This window comes from Canis lupus, chromosome 6, assembly GCF_003254725.2.
Source record: "Canis lupus dingo isolate Sandy chromosome 6, ASM325472v2, whole genome shotgun sequence".
In the NCBI taxonomy this organism is placed as follows: Eukaryota; Metazoa; Chordata; class Mammalia; order Carnivora; family Canidae; genus Canis; species Canis lupus.
Genome location: NC_064248.1, coordinates 62,213,104 through 62,234,190, shown reverse-complemented (window position 1 = coordinate 62,234,190; position 21,087 = coordinate 62,213,104). Strand labels below are relative to the sequence as shown.

Here is a 21,087-nt window from a genome sequence, read left to right as displayed (position 1 = left end):
AGAAGTGATCTGAGAGGTGAGCAGAAGCAATGGAATTTTTTTCCCATTCCCAGCAGGAAATCATTGTAAGGTTTTAAGTGTAGGAGCAGTGTGCTCTGTCACCTTGGCTACTGTGTGATATAGGAATGAATTGTAGAAGTGGCAAGAATGGAAGCAAGGAGCTTAGTGATTTCAGTTGTCCAGGCATTAGCTGACAGAAACTTATACCAGGGTGATGGCTGTGTGTATGGAGAAAAGTGTTTGGATTTAGCTGTTTTTTGATGTAAAAGGTGATGGAAAGAAATGGTGGAATCAAACATGATCCCTATTTTTGGACTGAGCAATTAGGTGAAGAGTGGTGCCATTTTCCAAGATGGAGATGAGAAGAAGAGTAATGCTTGGTTGGGCGTGAGGTGGTAACATGAAACAGGAATTCTGTTTTGGGCATGTTGAACTTCAGATGCTTATCACACATCTAAGTAGACAGCTGTGTATAAGAATATGGAGGAGCTCAGGAAAATGAGCCCCAAGTGAAGGAATGGTCATATTTTGAGATGTATGTTTCCTTCAAGATCCCCCAATAACACAGACTGACCACTTCCAGTTCCAGACCCTGTGGGTATAGTCAATGTAGCTTCAGAGTTTGGGAGAATCTGCCTGCCCAGTGCCCAATTCAGAAGTAGAGCCTGGAGTCTTCCAGCCCCATCTAAACCCATTGCTTTTGGTAATAGCTGTAGTTTTAAGCCAGTGCATTCTGAAAGATGCCAAAAGACTGAGTACAGAAACGGCGTGGTGACAAACCCAAGCAGCTCTTGTGTGAGGAAGGGTGGAGAAGTCATCATATAATCTGACTCCCACCCACTCCCACCCACCAGCTCAGAGCATTGTATCTAAGAGATCCAAGGGAGTAGAGTTAAGAATATGACGCATCAGGAGGTACAAAGAAAGAGGAGATCCCAGCATGAGGTAATGACTGTAAAATGCCATAGCCCATTACATAAGCGAAAGTGAAACCTCTAAGGAACAAACAAAGGGTATCATATTGATGTAAAAATACAAGAAGCTTACTCTGTGGTTGCTGACACACATCATTGTGGAAACAAAACCATGTCCAAAGTGACTATGGTTAAACTTGGAACCACATGACAGGAGCTTTAGGAAGTTCCAAAATAATCAAGAATAATTTGAACAAAGTAGCATTCTTCCTCAGGCTTATGGTTTTGAGAGAAGGGACAAGCACTCCTCTGGAGAAGAGAGACAACAATTCAAAAGGGTCAAAGTGACTCAAAGTTCATTTGAAAGAAGGAAGTTACTGCAGCTTTGGAAAAGGACCATCAATCAATTACTGATATTAGTCAGGATCTAGCAGGATCCAGCTCTCAAGCCCAGGAGACTACCATAGAATACTTCCCTTCTCAGATCCGTCCCCATGTGTGTGTATGTGTGTGTGTGTATGTATATCCATCCTCACTAAGAAATCTGTCCTTTTTCATTGCTCAGGAAAACCATGACTATCACTTTAATTCTGTCCCCGATCATGTCTACTTTGCACTGGCCACTAGGAAACTCAGAACCAATTCTGTACCCTACCCTTAACTTATTAAGTACATAAAACTTTGGGTAAGTATGTAGTCTGTGTGCAAACTTCACTGTTGGGCTAATCTTGTTTTTATGCCCTTATTTTTTCTTTCATTCACCATTTTCAGATTTTTAAAAAAACTGTATTTGACCTACAATGTGTTTTGGAATAAAGTAGAACACAAATAAATAAACTTTCTGCCCAAACAAGGCAGCATGAAAAGCAAGCACCTGGTGGTATTATGCCATCCCAATGAGCCAAAGGGGTTCTAATTACTGTCTGTTAGACACTCACGTCAGAATCATTAAGTTCATTAGATAGACAGGAATCTTGCTTCAGCTATAAACAAGATGACAAATTAAATGTTCATGAACAAAAGAAGGAGGTATTCAAGGTAAGAAGGGCAGAGCCAATAAAAACAGTCAAATGCGCAATTCTAATTCCTGTAGGGGGTGATTTCCACCCAGCCCAGGGTAAGGCTTCCAGGAGGAGCTCCTCTGGCCTGCCTGGGTGGTTCTCTTACAGAAACTTGGCTGTGCCCTGGGTATAGCTGGTCCCTCAGCTTCTACCACTAGGATCAACCACACTCTTGTCTAGACAAGTGGGTCAAAACCTCTGGAAAGGTTACTTTGCCTGGTTTCTCATTATTTCTTTACATTTTAGTAGTTTTTATCCATTTTTTTCTTTTTGTAAATTGCTGGTTATTCAACTTTTTAAAATTATAAAAGCAATACAAACACAATAAAAATTCAAATAATATGAGAGATATAAAATAAAAAAATCGAACTTCCCCTTTTTTACTTCCCATTCCATTGCTTTCTCTATTCATCAAGAGCAACCAGCAATAACTGTTCAGTATGGATACTTCTGGATCTTTTCAATGCACATTCAGACATATTTACATATACATACATATACTTATAAAGTCTATGTATAGCTTTGTTTTTTTTAAATAATTTTTTAATTCACATTTCTCTGTAACTTCTTTTTTGCACTCATTAAAATATTGTGGATTCTATTACATACATATCAACCACATCTTTATAATGGCTCTTGAACGAATCATGAAATCATAGTAAAAATATGTCTGAATAATATATTCAGCTATTAAGGAACATTTAAGTTGTTTTTAATATTTTGGTAGTACAAATTAATGTCACAAGGAACTTGTAACAGGGTACAACTTATACTTGTATCCTTTTGTTGTTTTTCTTTCTAAGGAGAACTGTTGGATCAAGGGTATGCATGTGTTAAAATTTTGATAGGCACGGCCAAATTGCCTTCCAGGAAGATTGACCAATTTGCACTTTCTACCAACTATGAAAGAGTGCCCCTTTGTTCACATTCTCATCAACAATGGATAGTGCCAGTTTTTAAAATTTTGGCAGAACTGACAAGAGCATAGTACTTATTTTATCTTTGGCCGATAGTAAGGGTGATCATCAATTTTAGTCCTTCCTTTTATTATGGCTACAATGAAAGACATAATTGAAGGTGTGGTTTTGATTCATTTCCTTTTGATACAGATGACCAATCAAAACAGTAGTATTTTGAGCTACTGATCCCTATGGAGATGCACATGTTACACATTTCCATATTAGGAAAGTCAGTCATAATTAAGCTCCTAAGGTCAAATTGTACCTGATGTTTATTCTTGGATTCATTTAATGGCTTTGATCCAAAGTATTAAAAGATGTCAGAACTGTATTCTGATAATGTTCCTTTGTACTATCTTTATCACACTAACAGTTATATGTAACAAACATCTCTAAGTTATGGAAAAAGAAACTTATTAGTCAACTGTTGGGAGTGCTTGTTTCTGCAGCACATATAGTCAACTGTTGGGAGCCCACTATTAAGCTAATTAACAGATGACTGGGCCCCAGGAACACCACGGTGATTTCAGAGCAGGCATGGTATGGCTGGAAGGTCACTTCCATACAGCAAATGTTGAAAGTTTCTCGATCTTTGTGCTCAGAGTCTTTTCTTTTCCCTTTTCTTTTCCTCCTTCCTTCCTTCCTTCCTTCCTTCCTTCCTTCCTTCCTTCCTTCCTTCCTTCCTTCCTTCCTTCCTTCCTCTTTCTTTCTTTCTTTCTTTCTTTCTTTCTTTCTTTCTTTCTTTCTTTCTTTTTTCTTTCTTGAGAGAGAGCACAGAGGACGGGGCAGAGGGAGAGAGAGAATCTCAAGCAGGGCTCCATACTCAAAGAGCCGAATGAGGGGTTCAATCTTATGATCCTGAGATCATGACCTGAGGAGAAATCAAGACTCAGATGTTTAACTGACTGAACCACCCAGGTACCCCCAAGGGCCTAATTCTAAAGAGAGAGAATCTTAGTGGTTTAACTTAGGCCTTTAGGGAGGGCAGGCTCTTAATTACAGTCCTAACAGACTGAATCCATTGGGAAAGAGATCCTGCCCAGTCCCCACAGTATCTACAGATAATCTGATAGCATGCTCCTTACATCCAGAAAGGTGTAGAAAAATGGAGACCATCCTATTTTTAACATTTTGTGCAATACTTGTTCAAGAACTTTCCACCTTTTTTTGTGCCCTGGGATTAAAATATGTACATCTTCGAATAAGAATAATAATCCTGAGAGTTTGCTTTTTTTAATACTTTTTTAAAACTTTATTTATTTATTCATGACAGACAGAGAGAGAGGCAGAGACACAGGCTGGGTCTCCAGGATCACGCCCTGGGATGACGGCGGTGCTAAACTGCGGAGCCACCCAGGCTGCCCATCCTGAGAGGTTTTAATATTGGTCTTCACTCATTTTCCCTTCTCCTTGGTTATCCTTAAGGGCATAGAAATTCTGTTTATTCATTTATTCATCCATGCAACCACTATATATGGAGAGCAACCTTCTACTATACATTGTTCTAGGTGCTGAGGGAAAAGCAATGAAATGGAAAGACAGTCTCTGTCCTGGTAACAGATGAGGCTGGAAAGAGTAAGCAAGGTTGGAATTTGGATTTTGGACTTCATTTGAAAAGTAATAGAAAGTTACTCAAAGGTTTTAGGCAGGCAAGAAACATGATCAGATTATACTTTGGATATACCTAAAGTATATACCTAAATGGTATGTAGACAGAGTGGACTCCAAGGATAAAGAACAGAAGCCAAGAGACCAGGAGGCCAATGAGGTAGCTGGAAAAAAAAGAAGGTAGCTTGGGCTAATCTGGTAGCCAAAGAGATACAGAGATATGCACAGAATAAAGAGATATTTAGGAGGTAAAATGAACAGGATTAGGTTATTAAAGTGTTATAGGAAAGAGACAAAGATAACTCTGGTATTTCTGCTATGAGAAACTGGATGACTGGTGATGACAATGGGAAGCCTGGGAGAAGCTGGATAGAGGCAGGAGGAGAAAAGGATAAATTAGCTGTGGGTCACACTGAATACATGTGTGATTCTCATGTCAAGTTACATGTCTGGTCTCAAGTTCAGTAGAGAGATTCAGAATGTGGAATTATCAGCGGACATGAAGCCAAGGAGTTAGAGGACACTGCCCAAGGAGAAAGTATGTATTGAACAGAGAAAGTCACCAACATTGAACTCATAGTTTAAGAAACCCCGGAGTATTCTGCTCAAGAATTGTAACTTCTGGATCCTGTGGAGCCCCACATCAATTCTTCTCTGTTGTAGTTTATTCTATAGACTGTAACAGCCAGCTCCTTCATTTGAGGAGATTAATAATTTAGGCAACATTCCTGGTGGATCCACCATTTGCTTCAGCTTATAGAAAGATTCCCAACTAGTTTTGTTCAGTTCCAACTTGTTCAGAGAAAGAGGTGTTCCTCATCATGCCCATATTTTCACACAAATTGTCTGGGTAAGTCCTGTGCCTTTGGTTCAAGGGCTTACAGATTTCCAGGGCCATTGGACCTAGGGTTAAACAGGCTATGGATTGGTGATGGTGGGATGGTGGGGTCCACCCTTAAGGAGAACCCAGCCCTGACTGAGCCCCTGCCTTCTACTCTGTTCCTTGGTCCTCATGGCAGGTTTGAGGATCACATTCCTTCCACACAGTGCAGTCTCAGTTGCCCTTCAACTACCTCTCTCTCTCACTTCAGTGCTAGGTTATCCAGCACTGGATATGTGGAAAAATTGTGCATTTGCTGGATCCTTTGCATCTTTGTTTCTGTTTCTGTTTGAGGTACCAGAAAGAGAGAAGAGAAAAGAAATACACAGGAAGCATATTAGTAGGGCTGAGCTAGGATTGAGCTACACTTTCAGATGATAGGGTCACCTACTGACAGATGATTCAGGGATCAATCTTGAGTTCTTAATATTGCCAGGAGAGACCCAGAAGGTTGGGAATATGGGCAAAACATCAGACACCTAAGCTGCTGAAAACCACATAGAGTTTTGGTAAATACATGCACAATTAAAAAAAAAAAAAAGTATTTGCAAAAATATAGGTGTCTCCAGTTTAGCCCTGTTAATCCAAGTAATTGTTTGAGCCTTGCGGCCTAGTCCATGATCCCAGCTCTGACCGCGGCTGCCCATGAAGGCCTCAGTGAATTCATCTTGGAGCCTCCAGACTTCCTTGGCTGGTAACTTGTTCCTCTTGGGACAGTTTCGCCTGAGTTGAGCGGCCTGGCCCCCAGCTGTGTGCCGGCCCTCTCTCCGGTAAAAGGAAACGCTTTCAGTTTAGTCCATTAACACAAACATTCAAAAGCAAACATTAAAAAGCCACAGATCATGTTCACATAAATAAAACAGGATTGAGGAAAGCTTCACCCCAAGAAACCAAAGGGGTGTTTAAAAAACGGCCCTGGCCTTCCAAGTAGGCAGGCGGGCAGCAAAGCCACAGCAATTCCAAAGACTTGTGTGCCTGGTAGAGCTGGGTGGCGGAGGCCACAGACCTTTGAAGAGGAAATGCCATCCCCGGGACAGGCAGGCAGCCAGCCCCTGAGTCCTGAAAGTACCAGAGAAAGCAGAAAGCAGAGAAGGGGATTGGGGGGCAGGGGTGCACAGTGAGGAAGTAAAAAAGGGGAGGAACAGGGCAAATAAATGGGGAGATTCTTCCCAACTAGGGTCCACACACCCAGACCAAAGAGTCATTAGACAGAGCGATTCACTGTGCCCCTGAGACGAAGCCAGGGCATGGACAGTCCTGGGCGGCGGGCACAACCCAGGGTGACTAAGGCTTTGAGGAGGGGAGTGCGTCGTCGCTGAGGGGTGGAGAGGGGTGGTGGTGTCTGGGCTGAGAGATGCCTTTGCTTTGAACGCTTCAGAGGAAATTAACTTTACAAGGTGCCTCCCTGTCTCCCAGAGTTATTAAAAGAAAGGAGGGAGCAAAGAAGAAATGGAAAAAACGGCAATACCTCAGGAAGGGCTATGTGATCCTAACAGAAGGAAATGAGAGGAAGATTAAGTGACGAATGTGCAACCTCCCCTCAGGGAGGAAGAGCTCTGAATGTGACCTTGTGCAAATGGAAAAGAAACACAACCACCAATGTGGCAAAGGGCAAGATGTGCCCGTGCGCACGCTCCCCAGCTTTGAATATCTAGAGGTAAATGACAAATACTATAAAACCTCCAAGTAAAACAGTCTGTTAGTACTCCTGTCTCAAGAAGGCAGCACTGACTGCTAAAGGAATGGCAGCGAGTGGGGGAGTTGGTATAAAATCATGGGGTCACCAGAATGTACAAATCTGGGAGCTTTTACAAGTCTTAACAGTGGGGCCAATAGATGAATAGCTAGGGACTGACTGCTCTTTTGTCAATAAAGGGGGAAAAAAAAAACCCAGTACATCTAAAAACTTAAAAAAAAAAAACCCAAAAAACACAAACCAAGGAAGCCAACTGAAGCCATCTATTTCACAGGGTAGGAAGCCAGGTGTTTTCCTGCGTGTTAAAAAACTGGGATTTAAATTTTTAAAACCCTCCTGCCTGACAATAATCCTCAGATCAGATGAGGCTACCCTCGTCCAACTCTGGTAAGTCCTGCCAGTGTTTGAAAGCGCAATCCTTAGAAGCCTGTGCTTGCCCAGACACATGCATCCAGTAACTTCTTAGATTGAAAACTGTGTTCAGGTAGGATGGCAAATCTCAAGTTGAAAAAAAAAAATACACTGGAAGAGAAACAACCTTTTTATTGCGTCTCTGCACTCCAAACTCCTTTAGTCTCTCAAAGCCATTTACGAAGGCAAGTCTAGAAGGACTCTGATGCCTCTAGAGGTGACACTCAGAGTGAGTGGCCTCCTTATGGACAAAACACCTCTGTGCCTTCCAGATAGCACTGTGTTTAGCCCACTGATGAAGGAAACTGCTCTAGCTGGTTTCTGCTGGTTCCTTCATCAAAGCTGCTCCCTGAACCTCTCAAAGCTCCATTTCTTCCAACATGGAAGCCCTAAGAGGGTTAGGAATTTTCTTCACCAAATTAAGAGTACCCTGATTGACATACTTCATGGGCTAATTTTTATTCTCAATTTTTCTTATTACTTTATGTGCTTATCAATAGATTTAAAAACGATCATAGCCACAGTATACTGAAAGTTTACCATGTGCCAGATGCTACATGGTCGCATCGTGTATACTTCTTATAAGCCTGAAATGGATACCATATGGTTTCCTTGGTTAATTGAGGCTCAAAGAGGCTATATAGCTTGTGAGAGGCTATATAACTAGTAAACCATAGAGTCATGGTTTGAACTCAGTTCTAGTTAACTCTCAAACTAGTTCCTTTAATCAGTATACTAGAGTAGTTTCCAGAGGCCAAAGACAGTTTTATTTCTGTAGCAGGGAGAAACTATTAAGAAATTCCATGTTGAGATCTTTAAGTAGTATAACTCAATGTTCTGTCTCTGGTATTGACCAGCAGGGGCATTAGGTAGGCATGGTGAGGACACTGTATTAAATACCTTTTTATCGCTCATTAGTCTATGTTAATCTATGTTATACCCATTAATGTTTTTAGTCTACATCAATCTCTTGGATACTAGGTTCTATAAATTTATCATTTTATTCATTCACTACATTTTTATGTATCCCAAACTACTTTTGTTAAGGTTCTAGTATTCCCAGATTTAATGAATCACTGATAGACTCAAGATTCAAAACAAACAAAAAACATAACTCAACACACTAGAATGAAAAGGAGTAAGAATAAATCACAAATTTTGAACTTAGGTTCTGTTAGTCAGCCTGTTGACTATGGAGTGATGGTTAAAAGAAAAGATGGACACCGTCTCTCAGTGGTCAGCCATGGGATGTGGCTATCTGAATGAGGTCCAGGATAAAGGGTGGGATAACTCTGGTTTAGTTTTGCTGCATATATAGTAAATCATGTTCTAGATACGTGGGTTTAATAACAACAAAGACATTTGAGTGTTAAATAAAAAAAGAATGATGAGAAAATGACAGAATGATTCAAAACCACATTCCATGAAATGTATGTGTGTGCGTGTGCATATGTGCACCTATGCATGTGTGCATTCATGTGCATATGTGTTGAGGGAGAAGTGGGGGGGGCAGAGTAACTGACTTGAACATTTCAAGTTGGGGAGTGGATTCAGAAGGAAGAACTGGAAAGAAATTTCAAGGGGCTGATTTTGGTTCAGTGTAAAGGGAAAGTTTTCTAACTCTCAGAACTGCCAAAATGGAATATGCGCCTCAATTGGTGATAAGCTTCCCATCTGTGGGAATATTCAAATAGAGGCTGAATATGAGAGATGCTGTGGAGGGAATTCTGACATTGAAGGTGTGTGAGGGTGTGGAAGTGACTCCATGATCTCCAGAATCCCTCCCCAGTTTTAAGATTCCATACTTAATATCTCTCACCCTTCATTCACCATCTGGGCAATCCCTAAGAAAGCTATTAATCTCTCAAAGCTTCAATTTCCCCTTCAGTAAATGCGTTACATAAAACCTGCGAAATCACAGGTTTGATGTGAAAGTGGTAATTATATTTTACTAAGATTCATCATAATAATTATATTTATGAAAATAAAAAATATTCACGAGTCACCTAAAAATCACCTTGCTTACCTCCTGAGACACCTTGGGAGGCCCTGGACTAGCTGATCTCTATGATCATTTTGGGTGTCAGATCCCAAGGTTCTGTGGTTCTGTAGACTTGAATCACACATGTTGGAGGTGACCAAAGAGGAGAGCTGTTCAGAAAAGATGACAAGACCACTAACAAGAGGTGCTTATTTGACCTTCTTCACATTCTATATGTCACTTGGGAAAATTTGTTACTGTTGTAGATGTGAATGGGAGGCAAGTATGCCAGAAAGACTGCAGAATGACAGGAAAATGTTACTAGGATCATCTCTCAACTCCACTTCTAGCTCGACTCTCAGGCTGGCTCTCCTTGCAGCACCATAAATGGGTACCCATCCCCATAAAAGTTAATCCAACGAGGAAGAGAGACTGAGTTCTAACATACCAAGTAAAAATCCAGAGGCTCACCCTGGTATGAAAATCCATGCCCATTCCTGAACCAATTACTTTGGCTGAGAGGGTGGAATGGGTAGAGGGTTATCAATCCCAGCCAAATGAGACAGCTAAGAATGTAAAGGAAATGTGGGATATTAGATAGAAGGACTAAGCACTGTTGGATACTCCAAACTCTGGCCACCTAACATTATCCCACAGCTTCCAAACATACAGGCCACATTCCCTTCCCAAAGGGAGATAATATAAAAATTTATCCAGTCACTAACGCTAGATCCAAGTCCAATATTTATGTCAATGTGCAAATCATGTTAAGTAACTCTTCATGGTTCAGTGATCTGTGGGTAAATAGTAAGTTTAACCACACCCTATGTATAATAGGAGAGACAAAACAGAACTGCAATAAAAACTCCAAATTGCAGAGGGGAGAATGTAAAACATTCAATCCTCACACATATTACAATCTTTTGGACAGAAATGGCAAAGATTCCTATCTTGCAGTGAAGTCAAGCTCTGGGGTTGCCTCAATTCCACTCTCCAAGAGGATCTCCCCTTGTTCATTATTATTGCAAGAGAACTTCCTCAGGGGACTATACAGCTTTAGCAGCCACTGCTGGTTGGTGTAACATTAGAGTGTACACGTGATGGGAGATGGGGCTCTGAGGACTGATTTAGGGGTTGGGCAATCATTTTTGTCATTGGGGATTTCTCTGTGATATAAATCCCTCATGACTTTAGTTGGCTTCCATCCATGTGTTTCTGGTTGTGATGGTTAATTTTATGTGTCAACTTGACTGGGCCACATAGTGCTCAGATATTTGGGCAAGCATGATTCTAGATGTTTCTGTGAAGGTTATTTTGGATAAGATTAACATTTAAATTAGAAGACTGAGTAAAACAGATTGCTCTCCCAGTGCGGGTAGGTCACAGCCAATAAGCTGAAGGCCTGAAAAGAACAAAAAGGCTAACCCTCCCCTGAGTAAGAATTTCTCTTCTTGACCACCTTTGAACTGGTACATTCCTTCAGACTTGAACTGAAACACCAGCTCTTCTGGGTTTCTAGCTTGCTACCTCATCTTGCAGATATGGAATTGCCAGACTCCATAATCACATGAACCAGTTCTGTATAATCAATCTCTCTCTCTCTCTCTCTCTCTCTCTCTTATCAATCTCTCTCTCTCTCTCTTTGGTTGTTTGGAGAACCCTGATTAATACACTGGTCAATTCCATGGGTTGGTAATAAAAGTAGATATCTAGTTGATTAATAGCTTTTCATTTAGAGCACAGGTTGGGATGGCTGTAGTTAATGGCTTTTGCTTCCATATTGGCCTCTGGGGGCAATACAGAGCAATGACCTGGAGAGGAGAGGAACAGCTACTGTCTGCTTGCTAGGAGGCTGCACACCAGCTGCATCTTTCCTAAAGGCATGGATGTTCCTCTGGACAGGTTGGAAGGGTATAACAAGAGGATTCTAGAAGAGGCTTGGGAGATCACACTTATTCCAGGTCTTTATTGTACTGTTCCTTTCTTCCTTATTTTGTTCAAACGAACCTAAATGTAGGAAGGAACCTGGCTTTTCCATCAATCAAGGATCCAGACCACTGCACACAGTCTACTTAGATGATCCATCACCAGCAGAAAGCATTTTTTTTTTTTTCAGAAAGCATTTCTTATAGCAAGGCCCTATTTCATGCTTTCTTTGTTTTTAGAGGCATTAGCTTCAAAGTAAATTCTTCTTTCTTATAAGATTTACAAAGGCTCCAACTTATAATCAATACATCCTACAGCCTGAACTTCTTGTCCAAGTCCCTTAAAGTTGCATCTCAGGGAAACATATGAACTAAAGGTCCCAATATATATTAACAATGGAAAAACCAACTATTACAGTACCACAAAGCAAGAATTGCTAGTGGTCATCTATAGTAAAGACTGTTCCTTACCCTCCAATACCCATTTAATTTTCCTCCTCAGAAAAAAGATCCACAACTTTTAAGTTAATCACATTGCCACCCAGTGTAAAGACTTTCTTAGATTTCCTTGTAGGTAGCTGTGGCCACATGGCCAAGTTCCCTAAGTGGAATGTCACAGAAGTGCTGTGTGCAACTGCCATAAAATGTCCTTAAAGGGAAAGTTAAGATTATTTTTCTTGTATGGACCAATGTAGTCCCTACTACCACTCTAGTCTAGGACAGAGGCTCTCCTCACTATCTTGATTCAGCCAATTCCATAATCAAGGGCCTATAACTTGCCACACTTCATTTCCTGGTTTCGAATTCTGATATAGTTGACAGAAAATCCAATTTACAAATACTTGAATAAGGAAAAAGAAAAGGAATGTATTGGCTAGTGCAATTCAACACTCCACAGGGATAGATGGCTTGGCTTCAGACTGGCTCTCCTTACAGTAGCAGAACACGCTAACCCACTTTTTAGCCTTACATTTTTACAGCAGGGAGAGTCCATGCCCTGCCTGTTTTGTAGTTCCCTCAGATTGTACCAGCTTAGGCCACCTGCACAGTTGGAATCAAACATGTGGTCAGAGGAGTGGAATACTCTGATCTGTTTAGGCTGATGAAAACCCACCCATGAGCTAGGGTTGGGCTTAATCCCATCCAAACCAGATGGCTGAGAACAAAAGGGGAGCTAGTAGTTTCCCAGAGGAACTCAAGGTATGGTTACCAGGGGGATGCATGTCAGGGAGCAAACAACTGATTTTTACTATATCTTTTAATATAATCCATACTTGTACCATCACTTGGCCTAAGCTTTCTAGATTCATTACTATTCTTTGGAGAAAGACAAAAGGGGACTGTAGGAGATTACAGATGATAATGAAATACTTCTGCATGGGCTAAATTATAAATTTCAAATCAAATGCTTTTTGATGTGTGAAATAAGCTGAGAAATAACTTGCTTGCCCTCTCACTCCTAAGGGGCACCCAGGTTTGGTAGGAAAGAGAATCTGATTAGAAAGAAAACCAAACCAAACCTTACAAGTGCTCCTCTTGCCACTTAGGAAAGTGAGAAAAAAACATCTGGATCATGTTTTCCCTTTGTCCACACACAGGTCAGCCACGAACAGTGGCTTCCTTCTTACAGAGTCCTATCAATTCATTACCTGGGGGACTGGATGCCCGCTCTCACTTGGCTCTCCTCGCTACCTCAAGTTTTCCATTTCCAATGCTTAGAAGTTTTGTTTGTGAGGGTCCAAATGTGGCAGAAACTATTTACAGGCTTCTAAGCTGCACTAGCTGCAGAGGCCAAAGATGTTGGCTGAACAACTGACCAACCTTTCCAGGGAGAGATCTGAAGCAGAGAATGTGAAAAAACACCTTCCAATCTGTCAGGAACATGGAAAAAGTTGCTGTCTCTTCTGTGTTGGCGGGGGCCCTGAAGCACAGCATCACAGCATCTGGTTAACCAGCCACTGAAACTTCAAAACACAGAGATTGGACTCTACTGTTTTTCTTTAGGAACACAGAGCAGCAGTCAAGAGTAGGACCACAGGGCTCTAGGAAAAATAAGAAGTTATTGGGCTTTCGGGACTGTCTTTGCACCACAGATTTATACCATATGGACTTAAACTAGAATCAACTGTTTAAGGAGCCAAAAGAAATCATGATACCAAGAGGTGGGGTGTGACAGTCTCTTCTCACAGTAAAAATAACTTTGAGTGCTTAGCAGAAACCTGGGAGAAGGGAAGTCTTTCTGAAGTTAAAAGCCAAACCACCATTCGATAGTCCCTGCATTACCTACCCCAGGGAGATAGAAAATTTCCTTTTAAAAATCAAGTGGCTTAATGTACTTCTCTCCTTGGTTATACAGTTCAGAGCATGAGAAGTGGCTTTAGTTCTATGGAATTAAGAATTAAAACTTACATTTCCCTGATAACATGGCCTTTCATTGGTCTGCTCTGCTCTTTTCATGGATTTCCTCCAACCATTCCATTTCCACTTCTGAAGCCATTCTGGATTCCCCACAGGTCCTGAATTGATACTTCCTCCCATGTGGCTGTCCTAACTTTCCCAAGCCTGACCCCAAGCCTGTCCTGTCCAGAGGCAATGCTCAATAGCTCTCAGCTAGAGTCACCAGCATGCCCAGCACATGTTCCTTCTGCAACTTGACATAAAGTCAACGTGACAATCAATAATAGTTGTCTTTGTGCCCTTATGTCCTTTCCCCTTTGGCCCCCTCCCCGGGGAGTCTTGGGAGAGCCACGCTCCCTGGGGTCTGCTGCAACTACTTTGAGCAGTGCTCAAATCGGCAGGACACAATTCATAATAGCCAGTAAAACGGACTTGATGCTAATACCCTGGAATCCAATGAAAGAAACTGGCATTAGCATTAACAGATGCTTTCAAACAAACTCAAGTGATTGAAATTTTTTTTATCCAAACCAGCGGAAAAGGTCAGTACCCTGGATGAGATACCCGAGGGGAACTAAACGTACTAGGAGAAACTCAGCCTGCTGTCTATCATCGAAGAGAAAAACCTCTAGGCAAAGCAGTTTTAGAAACTATAAAGAAACTGTCCTTTTCCAAGAAATGTTAAGGTAGCCTGATGACTCAGACCAAGCCCACTCAGAAGGCTGTGTAACCTAAAGGTTAAGAATGTGACCTCTGAAGCCCAACTGGCCTTGGTTTGCATCCTGGTTCACCTATTTACTCTCCATGTGACTGACCTGTGGAACTCAGTTTCTCTGTCCATATCCTACAAAATAGGGATGATGGTACTGTGCTTAAGGGACTGTAGAGCCCATATTTTAAGATCTCTGAGATCTTTAGCTGTAAAATAGCTTTTGGCCAGGCCACAGTCATGATGCAGTTATCACTGTTTGCACATACGTGGACTTGGTGGTTGTTTCTGCTGGCACAAATGGACAACTGCAGCCTTTCAATATTTGGTCCACAAATCACTGTCCTGATTAATGCGAAGCTTTAGGAATGCCTTACTCAGTTAATTTCACTTTGTTTTTCTTTTTATATGAGCACAGAGTGATATAAAAACTTGTCTCAGTACCATATTACATCAATTCTGCACTCTTATTTCATATTTTACCAACCCAAATAGGATGTGTCACACAATTAAGCTATGTTTTTGTTCCTGGTGGTATACAAAATGGTGTGTCTTATAAATTGATGGAGTGTTAGATCTGCTGAAATAAAATGACTAAAAGAGCTCTGTATAAGTATAAACAGTCTAAATTGAGTGTTTAAAAAGCATATGTCATTAACTGGCAGCAACTTTTTCTTAGTTATAAGATAAAATATCTTATTATTAATGACATTTTAGGTTCAAAAAAATACAGCAGTACCTACCTCACAGGATTGAGAGGATACAACAGCTGGTAGTTATATTTATAATGGTGCCTTGCTCATGCTAAGTTCTACGTTTTTAGTTATTAATATTATCCTATTAGAGATTTTGCTATAGGTTGAAAGAGATCTATAAAAACTCAAACTTTTTATAAATTTTTTTTTTTAACCTAGAGAGCTTTCCTATTCCTCCCACTTCATCTCAATGCCCAACCCTTTATTGAGGGCTTACTTCATGCCAGTAACTGTGCTTATCTTCTCATGCAAGTATCAACTATAGGTTTGGCCTTCAAGACTAGAAGGAAAATATTCAAGCTTCATCATTTATCATTTAGCTATCTGACCTAAGAGTAAGCTTTAACCTCAGTGCTTGGATTTTTCATCTGTAAAATAGATTTATAGTAAATCCTGTCAGTAATGCTGTCAACACGGCCATTTTTATTCTTCATCTAGCCCCTGTTCACAAGTGGCAGGTGGGCTCAAATTCTTAACTCTTGGTAAAGGTGAAGAATAAGGAGAGGGGAGGTGAAGTTGGGAACGGAAGCAGCAGGCTGTCTCTGAGAGTGAGGAAACAGGGTGGATTAATTTCAGATAAGGATGATGAAACAGGCATTGACTGGCATCCAGATTGCTGGACTCACTCTGTTATCCTAGAAGTACAAGTCAGATATAGGACTCACAATTGTCCCATCAATATTTTAACCTGAGTGGACATCTGCTACCATATGGTGCCAAACTACAGAATGGACTCAGGACTCTACTGTTAGACACCAGGAATCCTGGACAGTTAGTTGTACCAACTCAGTCTGTCATACCTTTCAGCCTGTAATAATGCAAACCCATTTCATGTTACTAGATGTTTTGTATCCCACTTACTGTAGGGCTTTCCTGTCACATCTACTTCACTGGACTGTTGTGAAGAAATCTTAAATGTTGATCCAAGTATATAAAGGGCTAGGGATAGATAATGCTTGGTATTTTGTAAGCTATTAATACACATTAGTAATTTTTAAAACTCTATAATGGCAACTCAAAGCAGTAATAATAGCATCAAGTAGGAACTAAAATCTCTATGTAAAGCCAATGAGGGGCTTATAGGTTAGTTTTGAATTTTACTCATGTTATTTCAAATCAGAAAACTCTTGCTACTCCAACTCAAAGAGGGTACAATGGACATCAGTTTTGTATTCTCAGCAACCATCTTGCCTCTTCTGCTCCCTACCCTCTTCCTTTTCCTGATAATTTCCTTTTCCTCTGGGGTAACTCCTTTCAGGACAGAATGTGATGAAATGTGGGCAAAATCAAAGTTCTTTCCCAAATTTTACATAACTTGTTGCCATGCTTTGGTTATGATGATTTAAGTTGATATTGTCAATGGCTGCCATCTACCATTCTCACCTCACTGCCTCTTTTCCCCAAAGAGAAAATCGGCCTGAAAGAGAAAAGCAATCTAGCAAAACACAAACCAACCCAGAGAAACACAAGTAGATGGAAAGATGGCTTCCTAGGGTGTTTAGACCAAGTCATGCCTGGACTTCCTTGTATATGAGCCAGTAAGTTGCCATTCGTGCTTATGCTAATCTGAGTTTCTGTTACTTGCAACTGAAGAACAACTGGTTAATAATCAAAAGTATACAACATCTACTTGAAAATAAATTTTAACACAGTAGTATATGATTAAATAAAAGTAGGCTAGGTATCTTTACTTAAAACTTAATGACGAATATGAAATCAGTGCACATAATTAACCAAATTAAACCAAATGTATAAAGAAAACTGTTGGTATTAGAGTTATGAGTTTAACATTTTATTATACACCCTGAAACCTGAATTGCACTACTTGCTACAGGGAAACAAATTGGCTCAACTACACTTTGGAATCTTAAATATCTATTATACTAACTCTCCTTAACTCCTATTTATAGTATGAACAGGTGCAAGCTTTGTTTACTGTAATTTACGGCTACTAATCCCATATACAATAATTAGCAATTATGAAAGGCCTACCTTGCCTTTGAAATCATTGCTTAAAAAATAAAGAAGGCCAGGTGAAGCTCTTCCTCCTTTTAAAATGTGATTCGTGAACAAAATGCAGGATGTTGAACTTAACATGGGTCAGGGAATTTGTCTATTCATCCAAATTTGTCAAGAATCCAAATGGAGAGGGCCTCAAAAAAAAAAAAAAAAAAAAAAAGGAAAAAAAGAAAAGAAAAGAAATTAAGTCTTAATACTATGAACTTCTAGGGCTCTCAGTGAATTATTCCAACTTCACTCCCTCCAAGTAGTTATCCTGGTTATTCACTCAAACATGTTTATTGTAAATCCTGTGGGGTATATAAATCAAATGAGCTGATAGTTATATTTAAGGGAACTACGCTAAATTCTTTCCCAAGGAACAGTCTGTAATTGGAAAATCTCACAGAATTCTAGACTACAGGGATGGCAAAGCTGCATTGCAGTGTGCAGACTTTTCCCCGTTTCATTTTTCACCTGGGCAGGGGGGTGAGGATAGGGGATGGGGTGGACAGGATATATCCTTTAGTTGTCCAGTTTTCAATTTAAATTCTAGAAGACATGGCAGCCCAGGTGGCTCAGTAGTTTAGCGCCGCCTTCAGCCCAGGGCCTGATCCTGGAGACATGGGATTGAGTCCCACGTTGGGCTCCCTGCATGGAGCCTGCTTCTCCATGTGTCTCTGCCTCTTCTCTCTGTGTCTCTCATAAATAAATAAATAAATCTTTTAAATAAATAAATAAAATTCTAGAAGACATGCAACTCAATACTTTTCTTGGAAATGGCACTATGTCATAACAGATTTCACTATCAGGAAATTGCTCTCCATTCTGATATTCAGATCATATGCTCCTGTTGTATACTTTCCCGCTTTTCCCAATAAAACTTCTGTGACACATTTGATCCAATTCATCCTATTTCTTGCCTGTTTTGAGAAAACAAATTTCACATCTAGATTAAATATAAATCCTTTGAAAATCCCCAGAAATACTTTGAAAAAGATAATTCTACACAAACCTTTCAGTGTATGAGGAAGATTCCTGAAGTTGCTTTAGGAAGTATTCCTATTTTTCAAATTGCCAGGCCTTATTTTCTATAAATCACAGTTCCACTATTACTTTTACATGAAGGGTCCTTGTGGCATTATTGTCTTTGGATTCACTTCTCCAGTTCTGATCCCCAGGTTACAGATATTTGTGTTCTACAAGTTTCTCCTATTAGTTCGTATTTCTATTTTTCTCAAGCCTCTTTAATTAATGCCTCTGGCTTCCTTTGGTCTAAAACTTATTCCAATTATAAACTAAAAGCGAATTCACCAATGTCCCATTTTATCATTGTTTTCTTAACCATTAAGTACACAGATGCAACACAGATGTAATAATCTTTTACTTTTTTATAGCCATACTGCAATTTCATAACTGTATAAATTCCAATAAAACTAGGAAACTTTAATTTTAATATGTGAGATCATAATGTATACAGAGCTGCCATAAGGTATAAATTAAGCCATGTATATACATAAATGCACATATACATTCCAGTAACACTTTGAAGAGTTCCAAGTGTTTCTTTCTTTAGTTATTGCTAGATGTTTCAAAACAGCATAAAACTGCTCATCACAACATCCCTGTGTGGTAATGAGGAGAGTGGAATGGGAACAGGATGAAAGGCACAGAATTCATAATAAGACACAGTTCACTGTGCAAACAAGGAGAGCCAAATTGGTGAGCACCGATGGTTCAAGCAATGAGAAGCCATTGATTTTGTGAACTGAATATAAGTAGTAGTAGTTGATAGTATTTACTTATCCTTTACATGTGACACTGTACTGGATGCTACCCAAGTAAAAAAGACCCACTCTGTCATCTTAAGAGGATAAATTACAAATAAACCCTAAAGACAAGAATGGGCAATTGATCTATCAGTCCTCCTGTGGCTACAGGTGTGTCACACGGCCTTTATGTTTAGTGAGGTTCCACCAATGAAGTGCCAACTTTGTGGATGACACAGGTGATCCTTGGGTTTGGTCTTGCATCAAAGTAACAAAGTTTTCAGCCTACAGAATTAAGCATATTAAAACCCTGGGCCTAACTAAAATAAGCACTATCCTGGTCAGGTGAAGAAAACGGGTTATTACTAGGAATAAGGGCCTTACAAGTCAATTCAAGAGGCTAGAAAATTCATCTTTTAAAAGAACTTTTTTTAGATTGTTTAATTACTTAAACAATAATTGTTAAATTATTTAGATTGTTTAATTACTCTCAGAGAAACAAAAAATTTCAACCACCCACTGACAATATCCCAGTCATCCAACAGCTAGTCAATGCACAGTCCTCTGCAATTGTCTGGGAATTTTCACCTTCTTCCTCCAGAAGAAGTGCTCAATTTTCATTGCCAATGTTCTTGGTAGATTCACTTTTCACTGAAAAAAATAAGTAAACATACAGTCAAGTGTTTATACTGTTTCTGTTTAGCTTGTTCTGTTTTTCCTTCTTCTCTCTTCCCTTCTGATGCATACCAACAGCACTGCTCATAGGACAGGCAAACCATGTCATGTTCCAGGCAGCAGGGATATACAGTTCTGGCCACAATAAAGAAACGATGTCTGAGAGTGGCAATTATATTTTGTGAGGCAACATCCTTCCTGACTCTGTGGAAGACTTGGGAATGGTCACTTCACAGTGTGGTTATGATCCCATATTCGTACTACTGAAGAGATCACTATTATCACATAGGCTGGCCAAGTGTGGTTGGAATAAGTTTTTCCATAATTTTTTTTTTTAACTTAAAATTGAGGGTCAGTATATGCTGAGTGAATGTGGGCTGAGAAGACTAGCTAATCGCCATCTCCTTCCTTTCATAGGAAAGATAACTTAGAGCAGAAATGGAGCTCCTTTAAAGGAGCTGTCCTAACTGGAGCAAGCAAGACTATGATTCACCTACTAAACTGAGAGTTCCTTAAGGATAGAGACTAGATCTTTCCTCTTTGTATTTGACCTCCCAGTGTAGCCTGTTTGCTGAATCAGTATGAATACAAGTCACTTTGTTTTTTATTCAGCAAAATGGGACCCAGAGTAACAGCTCTGTTTCATTGCATAATGAAGCTAAAAAGAAGTAATACATTAAAACACTATGAAAATTAAGGCTAAAATACTGGATTGTTTTGCTTCAGGATTATAGCAATTTATTTCCATAGTGTAGATAAGGGAACTAAAGCTCAGTGGCAGTGAATGCTCAAGGACCCACAGCTTAGTAAGAGCAGATGCTAGAATCATATACCTAGATCTTGCCTCATATTCAACTGCCAAGTTTCTTGGTCAATGGTACCTAGATTTAAGATTGTCCCAGTAAAAAAAAAAAAAAAAAAAAAGATTGTCCCAGTAACCAAAATGTTTACTGAATCCTTTTTCATGAGTGAAGTATTGAAACAGGGTCAATCCAAGATAGAGTCCTGATCTTTGTGGAATTTTATATAAACTCTATCAGAGTCCCTCAAGCATCTCCATGATAATATAAGTCAGTTGTTTCTCCTCTGGCTTTCTTTGCAATTTATACAAATTTTATTATAGCACCTATTGCACACTAAAGTTTACATGGGTGTTCTTGTGCTGGAGATCCATCCCCATCTCCCCATCCCAGTATGTGACACACACAATGAAAGAGAGGAAGAAAAAGGGGGATAAGGAGGAATGAGGGGAGGAGAGAGGGAGGGAGAATGGATGAAAGGATATGCATGAGTAGCTCCTATGCTATGTATTTTCACTAATTCAAGTCATTAGTTTTGGGTTGGATTCC

The 21,087-nt window shown here is 39.9% G+C and overlaps 1 protein-coding gene across 8 annotated transcripts in view; it reads right to left on the bottom strand.

The window, feature by feature from the left end:
- ZNHIT6 (zinc finger HIT-type containing 6) overlaps positions 1–21,087 on the bottom strand; it is an 84,959-nt gene that overhangs the window by 8,311 nt on the left and 55,561 nt on the right. For 2 of the 8 annotated variants that reach the window (XM_025417777.3, XM_025417778.3), the window contains one exon: positions 18,659–19,714. In XM_025417777.3, the coding sequence (XP_025273562.3) occupies positions 19,674–19,714 (41 nt within the window). In that variant the 3' untranslated portion in view covers positions 18,659–19,673. Of the gene's footprint in view, positions 1–13,256; positions 13,478–17,288; positions 17,450–17,771; positions 17,988–18,658; positions 19,715–21,087 lie in introns of those variants that run through there. The other 6 variants (XR_004816347.2, XR_007411540.1, XR_004816345.2 and 3 more) reach the window with 6 other exon arrangements.